This window comes from Tyto alba, unplaced genomic scaffold, assembly GCF_018691265.1.
Source record: "Tyto alba isolate M040663 unplaced genomic scaffold, T.alba_DEE_v4.0 Super-Scaffold_28, whole genome shotgun sequence".
NCBI classification, from domain to species: Eukaryota; Metazoa; Chordata; class Aves; order Strigiformes; family Tytonidae; genus Tyto; species Tyto alba.
In genome coordinates this window covers 16,353,341-16,370,576 of record NW_024881302.1, presented here as the reverse complement: position 1 = coordinate 16,370,576, position 17,236 = coordinate 16,353,341, and the positions used below count along the sequence as shown (strand labels likewise).

Genomic DNA, 17,236 nt, shown 5'->3' with positions numbered 1-17,236 from the left:
TGCCAGGTGAAAGCTTTAGTTGAAATCACTAAGGTTTCAGCTGATGAATTTTATCTTATGTATATATACGGTCAGTTACTGAAGCCTAACTGACATGAAGTTAATTCACAGTTACTTAATCATGTAACTGAGCTCCAGGCCAGACAATTCCATCACTTTTCCTCAATCTGAATCCCTTCCCTGCCAGCATCCTGAGATACTGCTTAGGACAGTAATTAAGTGCTGACATTTTGGTAGGGCTGCAGGCACTGTTATCACATTCTCTGTATTTATACAGCCCATTAATTTTCACTCGAAGCAGTATTTGAAAAAAAAAACAAAACAAAACAAAAAAAACCCAAACCAAAACACAACAAAACAAACCCCAAAACAATAAAACCAAACAAAACAACAAAAACAATCCGAACAGAAGTCCACCAATTCCTTTTATTTTAGCTCCTGCTACCCAATAGAGTGCTTCCCATAGCAGATGCTCTGGCTTCATCAGTGTGTCCGAAATAGTTCTCTGTTTTCCTGTATAACTCCAGAGATAACTATCTCAAACTCTGAGGAAATTCAGCTATTATTAATTCATCCTAGTTTAATACCTGGTGGGTTTTAAGACATTTTTGTGGATTTTCATCTTTCAGGTCTGTAAAATGGAATTATAATTTAAGTGAAAGTTTCATCAGGTGGCATTTTTCATGACAAACTTAAGTAGTAAATGCAGCTGCCATTGTGCCAATCGCTGACAAAACATGTAACATCTACTGCCTTGTGGGTTTCCACCAAGTTTATAAATGGACTTGTATTTTCTTGTCTTCAAGTAAATACTTTAATTGGAAATTAGATGGTTTTACTACTGATTATAAACTCTACCTTTTAGCAATACTAAAATGAACTCATTCAATCAATTCAATCAATTCAACCCTTATTTACTGGGTACAAGGTGGGAGATTTCCCCCTGAACTGTGCTAGATGCTGTACCTACTTCTGGCTGTTGCTTCTCTTTGTTCATAATACAATTTCCCTACAGAGAGATTTCCATCCCCCAGACTTAAATGACTTGAAGGAATTTGTTGTCTTATCAAGAGCCTTAATCCAACTCCATGTAACTGGCATTCACTTTTGTCTTCTCAAAGTTCTAGTGTTTTTATTGGATCTTTCACTTCTTCCTTTATGATCACTTCTATTCACAAAGAGCATATAACTTGCAATGTTTAGTTCGTGTCAGATTTAATTATTTTATTTTTTTCACAAAGAGTTCACTATGTCTCTGAAAACACACTGTTCATCCTTTAAAATTATTTTACTTTTAACCCTTGCAAATCTGTCTCTCAGGATTTTCCTTGATTAACTATTTGGTTTAGATTTCCTTAAACAATTACATTAATTCCATTGGTGATACTATCCTTCCTCATACTTTCTATCATTATTTATTGTAGTTTTTTCCCCATGCAAGTTTTATCTTCATCTTTTTCTGAGAGCAGTTGCTTTTTCTTCCCTTTCTTCAGGCAGTTCTGCTCTTTATCTTTCCACTACATGTTTGGAACTTACCAGCAGTTCTTGCAAACCTATTAAATTCAAATTCAAAGCCAGTTATGCATTAAACTATTGCTTTGTAGACTATGGATTTTTTGCATAGTAGTTGTTGGCTATCTTGCTTACTTCAGGAATTCCAAGGTAGTACTGCAGAGGTTTACTTTCATAATTTGATATGAAACTTTCTGGAGAAACTTTGCATTCTCGTGACTTTCAGCAAAAGTCATAACTAAGATGGTATGTTTCTTTACCTTATTTCTAATGGTCTTGTTTTATGTAACTTCTTATATATTTTTTTCAAGTTTATGGGCGCCATTCAACTTTAACCTGAAAGGTTTGGTCTTTGTCCCTGCTCTCTGTTTTGGCTCAAGCAGACTTATTAAGAGTCATAATCCAGTGAAACAGCTTACACTGATATTCAACAAACTTGCCTGCATCCATTTCTCAAAAATCTGGAACAAATGCTTAATTCACGTGGGCTACAATGTCCTATCTTTATTAACACATTTATCCACATAATTGCATGGACAGTTTTTCACTTATGTGTCTCTTAAATTAAGATTTGAAGCTTATAGATAGAGCAGCATCAACGTAATTACATAAAAAGAATGCAAAAATAATGTACTAGCTACCTTTCTTTGTCTTGTAGGGTCCTCCATTGGGGTGGATATCTTGTAATGGGACGGATATTACCTTGGCTAGGCCAGCATTCATCATATATTGGTACAGACGTTTGAAAGTTCTCTCACAGAGACCCTAATGCAAAGAGAAATGGCAAAAGTCACTGTAGACCAAAAGCCTCACCTGTAGGTGGTTGGTAAAGCCATTCATACTACCTGTTCTAAGAAGGATCTTAAAATCCTGCTAGCGCCAACACCAGGCAGACCACAAGATGCTTCTGGAGTGTGTCGTGGCCCTTCAACTCTACCCTTTAAACAAGCAGTAAGAACCAGCAAAAGTATTGTGCAAGTTAAGAACTGCATGATGATATTCATTGACAAAAAAAACCTTTCTGAAACTGTAGATCAAACTCCTTCCTCATAACAAACAGCAGCAGTAACTTGATCGAGTAGGTTTTTAAGATCCTTCTTTTGATATCCTACCCCAAAATGTTGTGCACCTTTACAAACACAGGCAGTATGAATAATTGTCTTTGATACTAATCATTTAAATCCTACATGAGTGAGGATTTGAAAGAGCCATGAATCTCACCAGTTCTTCCCTCAAGTTTCCTAATGTTTCCATCTGGTTTGAACGAGCACTTAGCATACTTGAGAGTTTCTCCATCAGAATATCGTATTTGCTCCTCCTAACCAAGAGAAGGAAGTGATTTTACATGTACGCATGCATAGAACTTCATAAACACAAGTTGTACCTTCACAAAACATCCATCACTAGAGAAAGTATGCTGAAGTGTTCTCAGATTGTTTTATGAATTACAGTTTTGTTTTCCTTCTGTGAATAGCACAGGAGAGAATTTTTCACTAAGAATTGACCCCAACTGAGGAAACAGTGACTAAGTCCAGGTTGTTACTTCACTGGCAATCCACAGAAGCACAAGTTTGAATCATAAACAATATAGGAAAACAGAAAAATCTATTAGAAACGTGTTTGAAGCGAGAACAATCAAAATTAACAGTGATTACTGTCACAATAAGAAAAGTTAGACTTATGTAGGCAGGTGACAGGCACTAGAATATCCTATTGTTTAAAGCTCTGAGGCTAGTTTTAAACTGTTCAATATTTGGGAGAGGAGTTAATAAAGAAATTGAGAAGAGTCAATACCAGAAAACTTTGATGGTTCTGTCACAACAGAGCAAACTTCCATCCTAGTAAAAGGTCACAGACTACCCAGGAGATCTTTAAAACATCTGAGTGGCACATACCTATCAACATGAAAGCGAGTCAGAAGTAGAAGAATTGAGTGTTGCTGTGCTCCACTTGGTAGTCTTATGACATGGGACTGCATTGTTATGAGACCATTTCTGTCCAATACTCTTCGATGATAATGAATTTTTCCAGCATCCACTCTAAAGAAAAGATGGCAAGATATCTATAGGCATAGGAGCTTCTGCAAATAAATTCTAATTATTCAGTATCCCAAAACACCTTAACTAAATTATCTATGGTCTTAGTAACATATGTTAATTTTCAAAGCGACAATCTCAAAATGAGGAAGTGCCAAAATTAAGGTAACTTGTGAAATTAATTTTCATAGTACATCCAATTAAACAAAGAGAACACCTCTGATTTTAACCCTACAGTCTCTATGCACAACCACAGAGCCATGACATGGTTTGATGAGACAGCTGAACCAATACTGTATCCCCATGTCCTCTTTCTCCATCCTCTTTCTAACTCCTGGCTACAGTACAATCACTGGCCCCCTTGTAGCAGCTCTGGTATTCATCTCACTCCTTGGTGAGCTGACTCAGGCCACGGAACTGACAAAAAAGAATCCACAAAAGATTTCTCCTCTGTCCCCATCACCTTATTTACCTAAAAGAGCTTCCTAAGTGGCAAAAAACAATGCCAGAATTGTTTACTATCTTCATAAGCTTTACTTTCTAAAAGCAATGCTAATATTCTCCAGCAGTGCAATACAAAACCACAAGTTCCCCAAGGGGCTGTGTAATGCTCCTCCATCAATGAAACTCATAGTCTAGTTTGGGAGCTGGTAACTTGGCCTCCCATTCAGGTCATATAGAGGAAGCTGTCACACAAGGCAAATGCTGGGGAAAAAAGGTAGAATTTTTTCACCACTTGGGCAGGATGATTACTCAGCAGTTTAAAAAAGGAAATGAAAATCACTGTTCCATCCCAAATTTGAAGAAAAAGTGCTTTAGAGAAAGCAAGAACTTCCACAAATTAGAAACCTGCACAGTGACCCAACAGACAATCTCTGGTTCCATAAGAAAATATCAGGAAGTATAATGAACTCAAGGAAGAGATCAGTATGCTTCTAGCAATACAGGCTCCAAGAACCAAGTACTCCTGGATAGTTAGGATGAGACACTACCCGTACATATATGAATTTAGATCAACACACAGGAATTCTTTAAGTGGACAGATCTTTATAGATAACCAGTGGAAGCTTATTAGCTTTGATTTAATCCATATAGCAAGATATCAACTTACTTGAAAGCCCCACTGTGAAGGTCCCTCTGAAGCTCTCCTTGCCACCTAGCACGACCTAAACGCTCCAATATACAGTAGGAGAAGTCAGGGAGTTTTAAGTCAGGGTCCCCCTCCCAGCCTATTAAAGCTCTGTAACGCTGGTCTTGGGAAGCAACAATGACTAGTTTCTCTCCCCATCTAAGAAACAGAAAGGAAAGTAATAAATTATTATTATTATTAGTTCCATGAAAAAAGAGAGATCAATCTCCCCCCACAAACACCATCCTTGATATAAACTGCACAAACTGAGTGAGGACTAAATTTTAAAACTTAAAATTTTTTTAGTGCCAGATATAAGGATTTCACTCACTTTTCAACAGCTTCTATATAAGTATAACAAGGCTGCAAATCCTTCCTCCTTATTTGATCAGTGATATCTACTCTCTCTTTAAAATACTGGCAGGAACCTTGTATGCCATCTTTATTATCCAAAATCATGTGTACAGGATAAATATCATCTGAAGGAACAGGATCTCTTTTGGTTTCCAGTATTCCTGTTTCAAGGTCTATTTCTTCATATCTGAAATAAAAGCAGAGAGCCAACATTTAACCAAGCAAGGGGAATTGGGAACTGAAATATAAAATTGCCATCAACAACGTTGATACTTATACGAAATATTTTGGAAAGATTAAGTCTTTTGAAAACTCAAAACTGAAAAAACACCAAGAGCAGAGTTGCACTCCATTGAGTACAACCAAACCTTATCAGTATTTGGAGTATATGAGGCAGGAGGAGGGGAATACATTATTTGACCTTCAGGGGTATCAAAGTGGTGGGAATAAAATAAGCATCTATAAACACTAGTTTACAGAAAACAACAGGTACATCCATCCTGATGAACTGGGACATAGAAATCCTACTTGTACCCAAGTGGTAAACAGTCACTGGAACGGAAACCTAGCCAGGACTCCTAGCCAAGTCTCCTCGGTAGAGAGCCACACGCCGCCTCGCCTGCCCTCGGCCAGCTAGTGAAGCAAAACCTGAGCGGCTGCAGGGAGCGAGCAGAGCGCCGGGCCGGCCGGACAACCAGGCCGGAGCGACCCCCGGCAGAGGGGCGAGGGGGGCGAGGAGCGCGGGGAGCGCCCTGAGGGGAGGGCGGCGGCGGCTGCGAGAGGGGCGGCTCGGCTCGGCTCGGCGGAGCCCGGCTCGGCGGAGCTCGGCTCGGCTCGGCGGAGCTCGGCTCGGCCCGGCGGAGCTCGGCTCTGCGCGGGGCGCGAGGCGCCGTCCCCGCCGGCGCTGCCCTCACCGGTCGTGCAGGCGGAGCGGCGGGCGCGCCCGCGGCAGCAGGTAGAAGCGGAGGTCGGGCTGGGCGCTGAGGGCGGCCCAGAGCAGCTGCTGCGTGGCGGGCTCCAGCGGCAGCGGGAAAGGCGGCGAGCGGGCGCCCAGGCGGTGCCACAGCGCGCCCGGCGTGACACCGTCCAGCCCCTCCAGGGCCACCTCGTCCAGCAGCGCCCATAGCGCCTCCATCCCCGCCGCCGCCGCTTCCGCGCGGGGCCTGCGCGCCGGAACGGACGTCACCGCCGCGACGGTAACCACGGAAACCTGCAAACAGGGCGGCCCGGAGCGCGGCCCGGCCCGGCCCGGAGCGCGGCCGGCGGGCGCTCTGCCTCCCGCTTCGTCCCGAGCCCGGCGGCTGCCGGCGCCGCAGAGGCAAAGCGCGGGGGGGGCGGGCCCGAGGCCCAGGTGTCGGGTCAGCCCCAACGCTGCGGGACCTCAGCGAGGCGCGGGAAGGGGCAGTGTTTTAGCTGAGGTACTCTGCAGTCGGTAAGAGACGAAATACGGGGTTCCTTATTTGATGCAGACCTAAAGTAAACGTTTTGCGGCAAGCTTAAACTTCTGAGTGTATGAGAGGGCACCCTACCACAACTTGCAGCAGCAGCTCTGGGATACTTTGTGGGAAAAGTTCATGTTTCCTAAAAGTCAAACAAGGTAAAATCTTTAATTGAGCACTTTAAACGTATGCAGCCTCGGCGGTGAATAGGTTCTAGAATTTACTGACCTCATGAGCAGTAGTACTTCAGGAAAACCACCCTACAGTTGGGCTTTGGGCATGGCCCTTTCAGCTTGTGCTCCAGAATTGACTTGCTTGTCAGTTCTTGGATTATAACCTCATAGTTTATGCCGTCCATTTTTAGTATTTTTAGGCTCTTCAGTAGCTTGTGAAGGGGTCTGAAAAATAAGTCAATCAAGTAACATTTCCTCTGTTCTTCAGGAACTTGGCTTGCTACACTGGCAGTTTCACACTTTGTTGAAGGAGGAACTTTTTTCAGTTTATAGCATTCTTGTCTACTGAGGGTGCAAAACTAGTAGTACTCTATAATAAATCATTTCTATACTTCAGTGTGACAATTATATTCTCATTTCAGCCTTGTATTAAGGACATGGTGACTGACTTTGATGAAAAACATGATGAGTACTTAATATCCCTGCAGCAGAGAAACCGGTATGATACAGAATTATTACTGTCATTGAGTATGTAGTATCTGTTGTGTACCATCTCAGATAGTACCTAGTACCAGCAGTTGTGAATATTAGTTTAAAAACTTGGGTTTTAAACTTGTGATGCAAAGTCTGACTTGCTGTGTCTTAAAGCGTTCAGGTGATTCTCTTTTCTTCCCTTTGTTTGCTAAGTACATCAAAGCTTTTATTTCTAGAGGAGATTATAATATTTCTTCATCATACTTTAAAAGATTCATACATTTATTAATAAAATAGTTATTTTTCCATGGCTGACAGGGAAGACTTTTGTTTATAGGGCAAGAGGTTCTAGATTCAGAAGTAACTGGCAGTTCACACTGTATGAGGATGTTGTTGTGAGGCAAGGTTTTTATGTTGTCAGAAACACAGAAAATTTCATGCAAGAGTTGCTAAAGTTAAATGTGCAAAGTCAGGTTCTGCTAAGATGGGAGATGAGGACATCCAGGTTGTTTTTGCAAACTTCAGTATCTTTCAGACAAGTTTAAAACATTTAATCTTTGTTCATGTGAACCTTCCTGTCATTGTACCACAGACAGATGAATTTCGAAGGTTAATTCAGAAGGGTCTACAGAGCTTTCTTGCTGGATTCCCTCCTTTACACCAAGCTGTAAGATTTTTTTTTCAGTTTATATAACAAACTGAATGGTTTGGTGAAAAGACCCTACAAAAGCCACAATTATGTTAGAGGAACAGCCAGTTTTTGTGAACATGGGTTTCTTTCATATATAGTCTCCTAAAGTGGTTTTAGAAAAGGATAAAACCAAAATATTTAATGGTTGAAACAACTTGTATCCATATTATCAGAACTCTAATTCTGGATTTCGGTGGAAACAAATGGCAGTGAATTACAACACGACAAGCATGTGTTGTAATTGACGGTGGCAGACCATGAAGGGGCATGCTGGGTGCACTCAGGTACTGGACATAACTGGCAGTTTTGGATGTCAAGGGCTGCAGGTCAGGTACTGCCCAGGACCAGTCACAGCTGGTTCCTGCTGGATCCCAATCTAACAGAAACAGCCCGTCATGTGCCAAAACATCACCAGTCTGAGCAGCCTGGGGTGGATTTCAGAGTAGTGGCTGCAGGGGGTGGGGTGCTCCTGCGGAGGCATGCTGCCTAGAGCATGGGCACACAGCTGGGGACACAGACACTCTTGCAAAAGGGTGACTCCTCAGAATGGGCACACCCCTGGGGGACTTAGGCCTCTGGATTGACCCATCCTGGAATCAGAGGGAAACGAGGAAGCAGCATGCAGGGGCATGCACAAATTGTCACCCATGTGACCCCAACCTTCTGGCCTGCATATCACCTCACCGAAGGAATTAGGATGGTCCATACATATAACCCATGGTGAAAGGAGGGAAGATGAGACTTGGAAGAGGGAGGGTAGGTGTTTCACTGAAATTGAGTGTGGGGAAGGGTGTTTTTACAATATTATTTTAACCAGACTTTAATTTTCCGGTATCTCTAACTGCATTGTTGATTTGGGGGCTTTCCTCCTGAACTTTCAAACCACAATTATTTTTTTATTTCTTGAATGGAGCTCAACCATTTTTAAGCTTTTTGAAAATATGAGTAAAACTCTTAAAAATTCTCAAGAAGAAAGGTTAAATATACTAAATGCCAAATGGAAAAAATAATGTGAAATGAGACACAACATGGAAAAAAATCTCTAAAAGGAGAGGCTTGGTCAAACTTCGTATGTCACAGCGTGTGGGTACTCACACAAGCATTACAGAACAGGAACATGTCTTGGAAGCTGTATTCTGAAATCGTTACTTGAACTATGAATGTATATTTCAGCATTGTGACACTGTGTCATTTTGTATTTATTGCTAATCTGACCATCTGTATATGCACTGCATAAGGATGAATTATCACCCCTTCTACTTCAGGCTGCTAGGACGTTTAAAACGGAAGGATCCTATACAAATCAGACTGGAGAAGTTAGAACAAGGGTTTTCTCTGTATCTGAATGGAGCTAATTCAGAGCTGAGAAGACACCGCAGAAAAATCACCTCACATGGCTATCTTAAAAATGAGTCAAAGACCACCAGGACAAATGGTGAGTTACATGAGAATTTTACAGAGATTGCAGTCTAGAACTATTTTAAACATTTACTCATCAGAGCTGTAATTCAGTTGGTGAGGTTACTGGTCAGGCTGTGATAAAGAGACAGCAGCATTTGAGCTTGGTGGAATGAAATTCCATGGGACTCTCTCATCGGAGTACTTAAGCTGGCTGTATGTAAGGAATGGTCTCTGCAACACCTTACCAATTTCTCAGCTGATCGCTGACTAGTTCCAAAGTTTAACTTCCCCGCCTCTCCATTTGTTAAACAATCATAACTAAAACTAGAAGATTATAAATGTATATAAATTGTCAGTGTAAAATAATGGTGTACCTTTGTCTGATACATAACACCATTAATAGGCTTTAAAATCTGATGGACTTCAATGTTACCTAAATCTGGTGTCCTGCACAAATGACATTTGATGACATAGACTATAATCAAATGATGTCCAGTAATAGCTGCATTAAGCTCAAAAATTATATTTAAGCTATAATAGTTGTCCTAAAAAGATGTCTAATCTTTAAATATTTGAAGTAAAGAAAATCTACCGTTTTCTGCCAATGATTAGCTGGCTTTATTGAAAAATGTATATTTTGTTTCTAATTTAAGTCTGTCAGTCATAGCAATGTAGTGACAGGAATAATTTTGCATGTATGAAAGTATAAAGTGTGAGCTTACTGGCCTTCTAATCTATTTAGCATAATGAAAATAAAGTTGATTTCACTAAATCCCAGTGTAAATCAGTTTACCAGCCTTAGTCTGTTATCCTCATGTTTACTATGACTTGTCTATCTTAGAGTGTATTTTTTAAATCTGTTGCTGTGTAGGTAGTGTCTGCTTAAGCCTTATTTTCTCCTAAAAATGGAGGCAAAGAGTTTAAGAAGTTACTTAATGTGATAATTTATTATGATTGAAAGTTTATTAATCTCAACAATACTGGAAACTGACTTTTCTTTCAGTAACTGTTCTAATCATGACTCTAACCTCGATCTCTTTTTTTCACAGTTTTCCTGCTACACTGGATACATACTATTTGCTTTCAAGTTTAAGTGTGTTCAGGCTTAGCTGTCTGCTGTATAATTTCTTGCAGGTTATGAGGGATGGTGATGGGGAATCAGCTAGTCGCCTGGTTTCACTGTTCTGAATGAAAGTAAAAACTTGTGTGTAATGATGCAAAAACATTAATGTTCTTGGATTTTGGAAAACGAAGGAAATTGTGTGCTCTGTCACACTGGGATGATAGACCTTTACGTAGCTAAAGAGGCTGTAAAACAACATCTGTGACTATTTGGCCCCAAAATTGTGCAGGGATATTGTGGCAGCAGCTGTAATAGAACTCTGTGAAGAGAAATTTCCTCTTAAAGTTCTGCTGTGCAGCTGCTATCTCTCAGCTTAACCAAAGTTGTTTATGGTTGCTTAATGCCAATTGATTCAGTTAATATAGAATACTTCAGCTTGTCTCAGGAACCTTTAAAGACCTCAGTGGCAGTTTCCATTCCTTTTCTCAACTCTATCAATTTAGAGACAGTGGCATTATCTCTGCAGAAGAGAACACGGTGTTTTTGCTGTTTCTTAGCTATTCACTGTTGTTATTTTAAACACACGTAGCTGCAGTGAAAGGTATCAACTGAATCATCGTCCTGTCATTTTTCTTCTTCCATTTGATTTTGCCACTAGAGTCCAGAGTGGGAGTCATTGGTGATCTCTGTAAGCTTCTTGCCTGGGGGGTAGTACCTTAGTAATTTTGTGGTCTGTTTCATCTCTAGGCATTTCTGCTCAATGATTGAATATGATTTTACTTACAGAAATGATTTCTAGCTGAGATACAGTACTGAATTTTCTTCCCTATCCATCTCCCGTGAGAGTTATTGCATCATTTATTACTTCTAAAGCATCCATCTATAGGATTAGTCTTCACTGAAAAATTAGGAATGTGTGATACTTAATAATACAGAATGGGCACAAATTCCTCTTTGTGGTTCCTGAAAGTGTCATCATAGATCTATTTGTCTGGACTATTTTCTTTGTCTGTGTTCTCTAGGAGTAATTCATGATAATAGTGATTGATAAACTTTTTACGTGTAGGCTTGGTAAATGAATTAAAGTAAATGATGGACTTATAAGGTAGTGAAGCTGGTCTTTAGGTATGCTGCCATTTCTTTGGGTGTATAACCCAGACATAGTTTCACAACCATGTACATACTTCTAGGGAATTTTGGTGTGGTCACAAAGACATGGCTTAAGGGTAGCATGGGGTCTCCTTTGATTATGACTAATGTTTTGATAATGTACTACTCAGTTCTTGGCTACTAGAATAGGCACTGTCAGCTCAAGTCTCTGAGGGAGTGACACCATTGGACTTATTTTGTGTGCCAAAAGAGGCAGTGGTTGCTATTCACATCCTATCCATCCCATGAGGATGTTTCTGTTCTAAAGTAATATTTGTAGCACAGATGACTAGCTCAGCTGTATCAGCTTATGCCTGGGATTTGAACTACTGTTTTTCCTGGTTTAGAGAGACCTGGTCACATGAATCCATCACAATATACTCAATTCTGAGGACCAAATACTCAGCAGTGGTAGCATGAGTCCTACCCTGTCCCCTTTTCCTACTAACATTTGTAGCATGCATGAGTGGCCTTCTGAGCAGTTGCTTAGAAGAGATGGATTGCTTAGGAAGTGAAAGATGCTTCCAATTCTGTCCCAAAGCAGTGACCGAATCAGACCACACTTCTAGCACTGTAATCTCCGAGCAGTTCACCCTCAGTGCCAGAAGAGCCCCACAGCCATCAGCACCAATGCTAACGACTGCAAAGTATTTCTGGAGTTACTTAGGAATAGCTTAAATGAAGTAGCAGGAGCTCTAGTTAGAAGGGCTGTCTTTCTTCCTTGGAGTAGTCCATTCCTTTTCCCTCTGTTCTTAGTCCTGTTTTGGGCCTAAGAGAGATACTTTGTGCTGAAGCAAAAGAGCAACATCTTGTTCTTCATGCTCTTTAATTTTATGATCACTCTAAATTCACATAAGCATACACGATTCCCCCAAGAACGGTCCTACCCTGTGCCTGTTCTTTCCTATCTGCTTATACCAGCATTTGTGCAATCTCATGGTGAACCAGATTGCACAAAGTGATTACACTTAAAAGTAGTATTTTTTTATGTTTTTCCTCAGTTAAAACTTGCCTATATCAAGTATCTGAACAGTTCATTGCACAGGTACATGTACAGTTGTCCAACCCAAAAAAGAAAATGTGGTATTGAGAGTTGTAATGAGCAACCTGATCTAATTTTGAAGTAAGCCCTGCTTTGAATGGAAAGTTGGACTAAGTGACCTCCGGAGGTTCCTTCCAAACTAAATCTTTCTGTGATTCTGTGACCTTTGTAGGACAACTGCTTCTTTTATTGGTAGTGCCAGTTTCTGCTGGCTTAGGGTGACCATTAAATTATGGCTTAAAGAAAAAAGGTTTTGCATCAGCTATTTTTCTCCACTGAGGAGAAATGGAAGCTGTAAATCTGTCTTGGACGTAGGAAATGAGATGCCTTTATTTAGGATGCTATTGAGAGTGTTGGTGATGTGCTTGCTCCATTGAGGATGCTGATGTGACCTGCAAGATGTTTGTCTCTTTGTCTCAATCAAAGCATCTTCTCAAAAATTGATTGTTCCACTGTAAGTTGGGACCATTTCCAGCACAGGAACCCTTAGTTCTCAACCATACACAGAATTTTTGCAGAAGTTCTGGAACCAACTCTTCCTTGTATTAGAAACGAAGGAAAATGACTGTTTGTCCTTCATTTATGACTTGTACATGAAGAATCCTTCTCTGCACAGTATGTTAAATACCTAATGCATCCTGTTTAATCTGTCAATACTTTATGTTTCCTTATTTTGAGAGTAAATACACACAGTTCCTTTGTAAACCCAGCAAATCACGTGTTGTTCACAGCAACCCTGCCTATCAGTCTGCCTTCAGTAGTACGGGTTCTGGGCTCAGGTGGCTTCCAAAGACAGCTTACCGTCTACTCAGCTAGGAGTTAGAATGATGCACATCCCTATTATAGAACATTTTTCTATACTTTTATATCAGTGAATGAGGAGCTTCATTTGCTGTTAAGCTAATGTATCCTTACACAGTTTATTCTCTTGAATACACATGATGATGATTGTCCCCAAAGAGATTCGAACCTCCTGCTACTTATACACAACTAGTCAGTATCTGAAGTGGAATGCCTTTTCAGTTGTTGATACCATTCACATGTCAAAGACTTACTCTTCTGTCCTCATCTGGGAAAAAAAAAAAAAAAAAAAGCATGCAAACTAAGGTGTATATTGTCAAATACCTTATTTCTATTTTCTGTCTTCTAATTCTTGTCTCTATATTGTGAAAAAGCAGCCCAGCTAGAAGAGGGTGAGTTGCGAGAACACAGCACACAGACTGCACCAAGCAAAATACAACGCAGAGGTTGGCTTCAGGTAAGAAACAGTTTGAAAGAATGCATCTTTGAACTAATTCTTAGATTGTAAATAATTTTCGGGGAAACTGGTTGCAACTAGTAGATAGTGGGCAGTTGGGACTCTTGTAGAAACTGAGTCTTGGTTTGGTCTGGACACTGAGTGACAATGGAAATAATACCCTGACCAGTTTTGTGACTATTTTGAAGCCTAACAAGGCAAATCTAATTGAAGTGGTCTCGTTTCAGTGTCATCCATCACAGAAACTTCTGTAGCCTTGACACAATTGGCTCAGTCTGTCCCCCAGCAGAATAGCTGTTGCTTGACATCTCTGGTGGCAAGCCTAGAGAGCTTATCTAGTGCAAAGGATGGAGAATCTCATTTTGGAGATACATCCCTGCAGTAGTATTAAGGGATACAGAGGTGTAATTTGCATAGCCTAGTTCTAATTTGTGACACATTCTTGTAGACCATAAGAGAGGGAAATGCATATAGATAATAAAAATACCCTGCTTATAAGAAGTTTGGAGCCATTAGCTACATAGGTGGTGGTTCACTGGAGAAACCTCAGTGATCTTTTTTTCTTTTGGCCTAAAGAAGGATCCGACTCAACCTGTCAAGGTGTATGACTTAATTAACAGAACAAATGTGAATTGTGAACAACCAAGAAACACCACCCAAATAATTACCCGCGCTTGATTGGCAATTGTCCCAGCTGGGTGTCCAGTCCGTGCTTGAGTGACTGGGGACCAGAGGTCTGTGTCACTGTGGATCAAGTGTTCATGGCATGCAGGTTTTCTTTTCTTTCAGCAAATATTGCACATTCAAGTTTTAAGACTGCATTACTTTATTTATCACCCCTACTCCTTAGTTAAATGAATTTTCTCAGCTGTCACTTTTCTCACTAGATCATTGCTTACATACTGGTCTGTCAGAACTTGTTTGCTAAATTTGTCAAATGTATGGCTAATCATAACCTACATAATTCTAATCACAAGAGCCAAATGAAGAAGGAGGTATCTCTGCTGACTAGAATGGAAAGTTAGACAAATATAGGTAGCTATACTAAAAACCAGCTTCTACTTGAGACTAGCTTAGAATACCTTAAGTCTTTTATCCAGTTGGATGGGAGGATAGGGGTTATGGTATTTTAATGAACATCTGGAATTATTTAGCTAAGGAAATGTGCAACCACTAAGATGCAGGTTGTGCCAGACAGTGGTTTACTTTCCCAGTAATTTTCCCTGTGAGTTTTTTGAATAGCTAGAGGACCTAGCCGTTCATGTTCAAAACTGTCAAACTTGGGCTATGCTGAGGTGTACTATGAGGTGGGAAGACAGGCTTATTGAAAGAACACGTTGTATCAAAACCTGGGTTATCTTAGGATATTGTCTCTGTGACATCTGTGCTCCTGGCACTTACAAAATGGTAGAGGAGTATATGAACACCAGATAACTAGGTTTAATATAATTGCACAGAATTCTGCATCACATGTTACCTTTAATGAAACAGTCCTCTTCCCATTGTTCACTTATGAGACTTCCCCTTATGGAATATGAGTGCACCAGAGTTCAAAAGTGGGGAAAAAAGGTTACTTACAGATAACTTTGTTCATTGAGAGAGGTATATGTACTTCCTGCTTTCCCTTTTGTCATCTTTTGGAGTACTGAAATTCTGTGGTATGGAAAGATAAGTTTCTCAAACCTTCTACCCCTCTTTAGCCATGCTTGAGTGTGCATGCTTTGATTGCATCCTAATCATAAGCTAAAACAGATTTATTCAAACCACTTATGCAGTCATGTCTGACATTTACAAAGGCAAAGAAATCTTTGTGCTTTAATGCTTATGGCATAACGTTTCCCCCTCGTTATATTATACACAAGAGTAATACATCTTCAAAAAACAATTACTTCAAGTAGTCATTTTCATACATAGACATTGCAGAATGGCAGAATTACTGTGGTTGGAAGGGAACTCCTGAGAACATCTAGTCCAATCCCTGTACTCAGGCAGGGTCAGCTAGAGCAGCTTGTCCAGGACTGTGTCCAGTCAGGTTTTGAATGCTCTAAAGATGGAGACTTCACAACCTCTCCAGGCAACGTGTTCCAGTGTTTGATCACCCTTACATTAAATATTTTTCTTCTGTTCAGATGGAATTTAATGTCCTGTCAATGAGCAGATACCTGTCAGATATTTATACGCATTGATGAGGTCCCCCAGAGCCTTCTCTTCCCCGGGCTGAGGAATCCCAGCTCCAGCAGAGCATCTGTGCTTGTTGATTCCTCAATCCCGTGTGCACACTAGAAATCTCCTAGATTGCTTGAACCCTGCTGTGTTGTCTTTCCAGCAGATACCAAGTTTGTTAAAGTACCCTGTGAGGACAGGGGTCTTTGAACTTGCAGATTCTTCCAGTTTTTTGAGGAAGGCCTTACCTACTTCTTCCTGATCAGGAGGTCTATAGCTGATACCCGCTATAACAGCATCTGTGCTAGTCTGCCTGCTAGTGTTGATTCAGAAGTCCTTGACTGGCTCCTGGCCTGTTCCTTGCAGAGCTCCATTCATTCCACCTCTCTCTCACATAAAGGACATTTACTTCTCATCTTCTCAGCCTGTTTTTCTTAAAGAGCCTGTGCCTATATCCATGCATCACACTACAGTAGTCTTGTGAGCAGTCCCACCATATCTCTGTGACACCAATGATGTCATAGCCCTGTAACCAGATGCAAGCTTCTAACTCCTCCTGTTTGTTCCCAATGTGTTTGCTCTCCATTAATGTAGACGCATTTCAGAGAGGCACCCAAGCATGCCAATTCCCCTTGAGAACTTTTGCCATGAGGTTGTTCTACCAGCACTTCTTTACATGCCTGTGCTTTCAGTTATTCCACTTCAGTTATTTTGTTCATTGCTGTGTCCCTGCTCCTATAGTTTTTTCACTTACCTGGTGAGGTGAGGGGGTGAACCCTGGTGGGTGCTCACTTTGCTGCCAAACGCACAATGTGTTCTGGGCCCGACCCACTCTGGGGAGAGCAGCAGCAGGTGGGGAGTTTGACTAGGGCAGTTAAACCATAATGCAGGGGCCCAAAGGTGAGCTCAGGGAGAACAGAAACCTTCTATGGAACAGAGAGAAAAAGCATTGTTTGATCTAGATATAAATATGTAAAACGTGATGATTATTCTTTTTGTACTGCTGATAACACAAAAGATGTCTAATTTTTTTGAATGCTTCTTTTAACAGAAAACTGTGGAGATTAAAACAGAAAGGGGGGCTAAACTCTGCATTAAACCTCCTCTTGAATATTCTGAGGATTTTGAACCTTATGAAAGCTTGAGCATGGAGACAAATGGTGATGATCCTCTCTGTTACTCCCAGGTACAATTGACAGTTGCCGACTGTTGTTCATGGTAGCGTCAACAAAAATGTGAACGGGCCCAGGTATCAGTCTTGACTAGAACATGCAAACCCAGTGTATAGTGTTTCTTTCACTAGATGATTTTGCATTGATGATGTGACATAAAGAAGGGAAAAAGGAAAGGAA

At 40.7% G+C, this 17,236-nt stretch overlaps 2 protein-coding genes across 8 annotated transcripts in view; one reads left to right on the top strand and one right to left on the bottom strand.

The window, feature by feature from the left end:
- GTF3C1 (general transcription factor IIIC subunit 1) overlaps positions 1–6,175 on the bottom strand; it is a 43,578-nt gene extending 37,403 nt beyond the window's left edge. For all 3 annotated transcript variants that reach the window (XM_032983565.2, XM_042798533.1, XM_042798534.1), the window contains exons 1-6: positions 5,946–6,175; positions 5,009–5,218; positions 4,660–4,836; positions 3,408–3,551; positions 2,734–2,830; positions 2,154–2,277 (exon numbers count right to left, since the gene is read on the bottom strand). In XM_032983565.2, the coding sequence (XP_032839456.2) occupies positions 2,154–2,277; positions 2,734–2,830; positions 3,408–3,551; positions 4,660–4,836; positions 5,009–5,218; positions 5,946–6,166 (973 nt within the window). In that variant the 5' untranslated portion in view covers positions 6,167–6,175. The remainder of the gene's footprint in view (positions 1–2,153; positions 2,278–2,733; positions 2,831–3,407; positions 3,552–4,659; positions 4,837–5,008; positions 5,219–5,945) is intronic.
- A 68-nt stretch (positions 6,176–6,243) lies between these two features.
- Positions 6,244–17,236, top strand: part of KATNIP (katanin interacting protein) — a 62,549-nt gene continuing 51,556 nt past the window's right edge. For 2 of the 5 annotated variants that reach the window (XM_032983571.2, XM_032983567.2), the window contains exons 1-5: positions 6,332–6,628; positions 7,066–7,142; positions 9,074–9,243; positions 13,639–13,721; positions 16,936–17,070. In XM_032983571.2, the coding sequence (XP_032839462.2) occupies positions 7,081–7,142; positions 9,074–9,243; positions 13,639–13,721; positions 16,936–17,070 (450 nt within the window). In that variant the 5' untranslated portion in view covers positions 6,332–6,628; positions 7,066–7,080. Of the gene's footprint in view, positions 6,629–7,065; positions 7,143–9,073; positions 9,244–13,638; positions 13,722–16,935; positions 17,071–17,236 lie in introns of all 5 variants that reach the window. The other 3 variants (XM_032983570.2, XM_032983568.2, XM_032983569.2) reach the window with 3 other exon arrangements.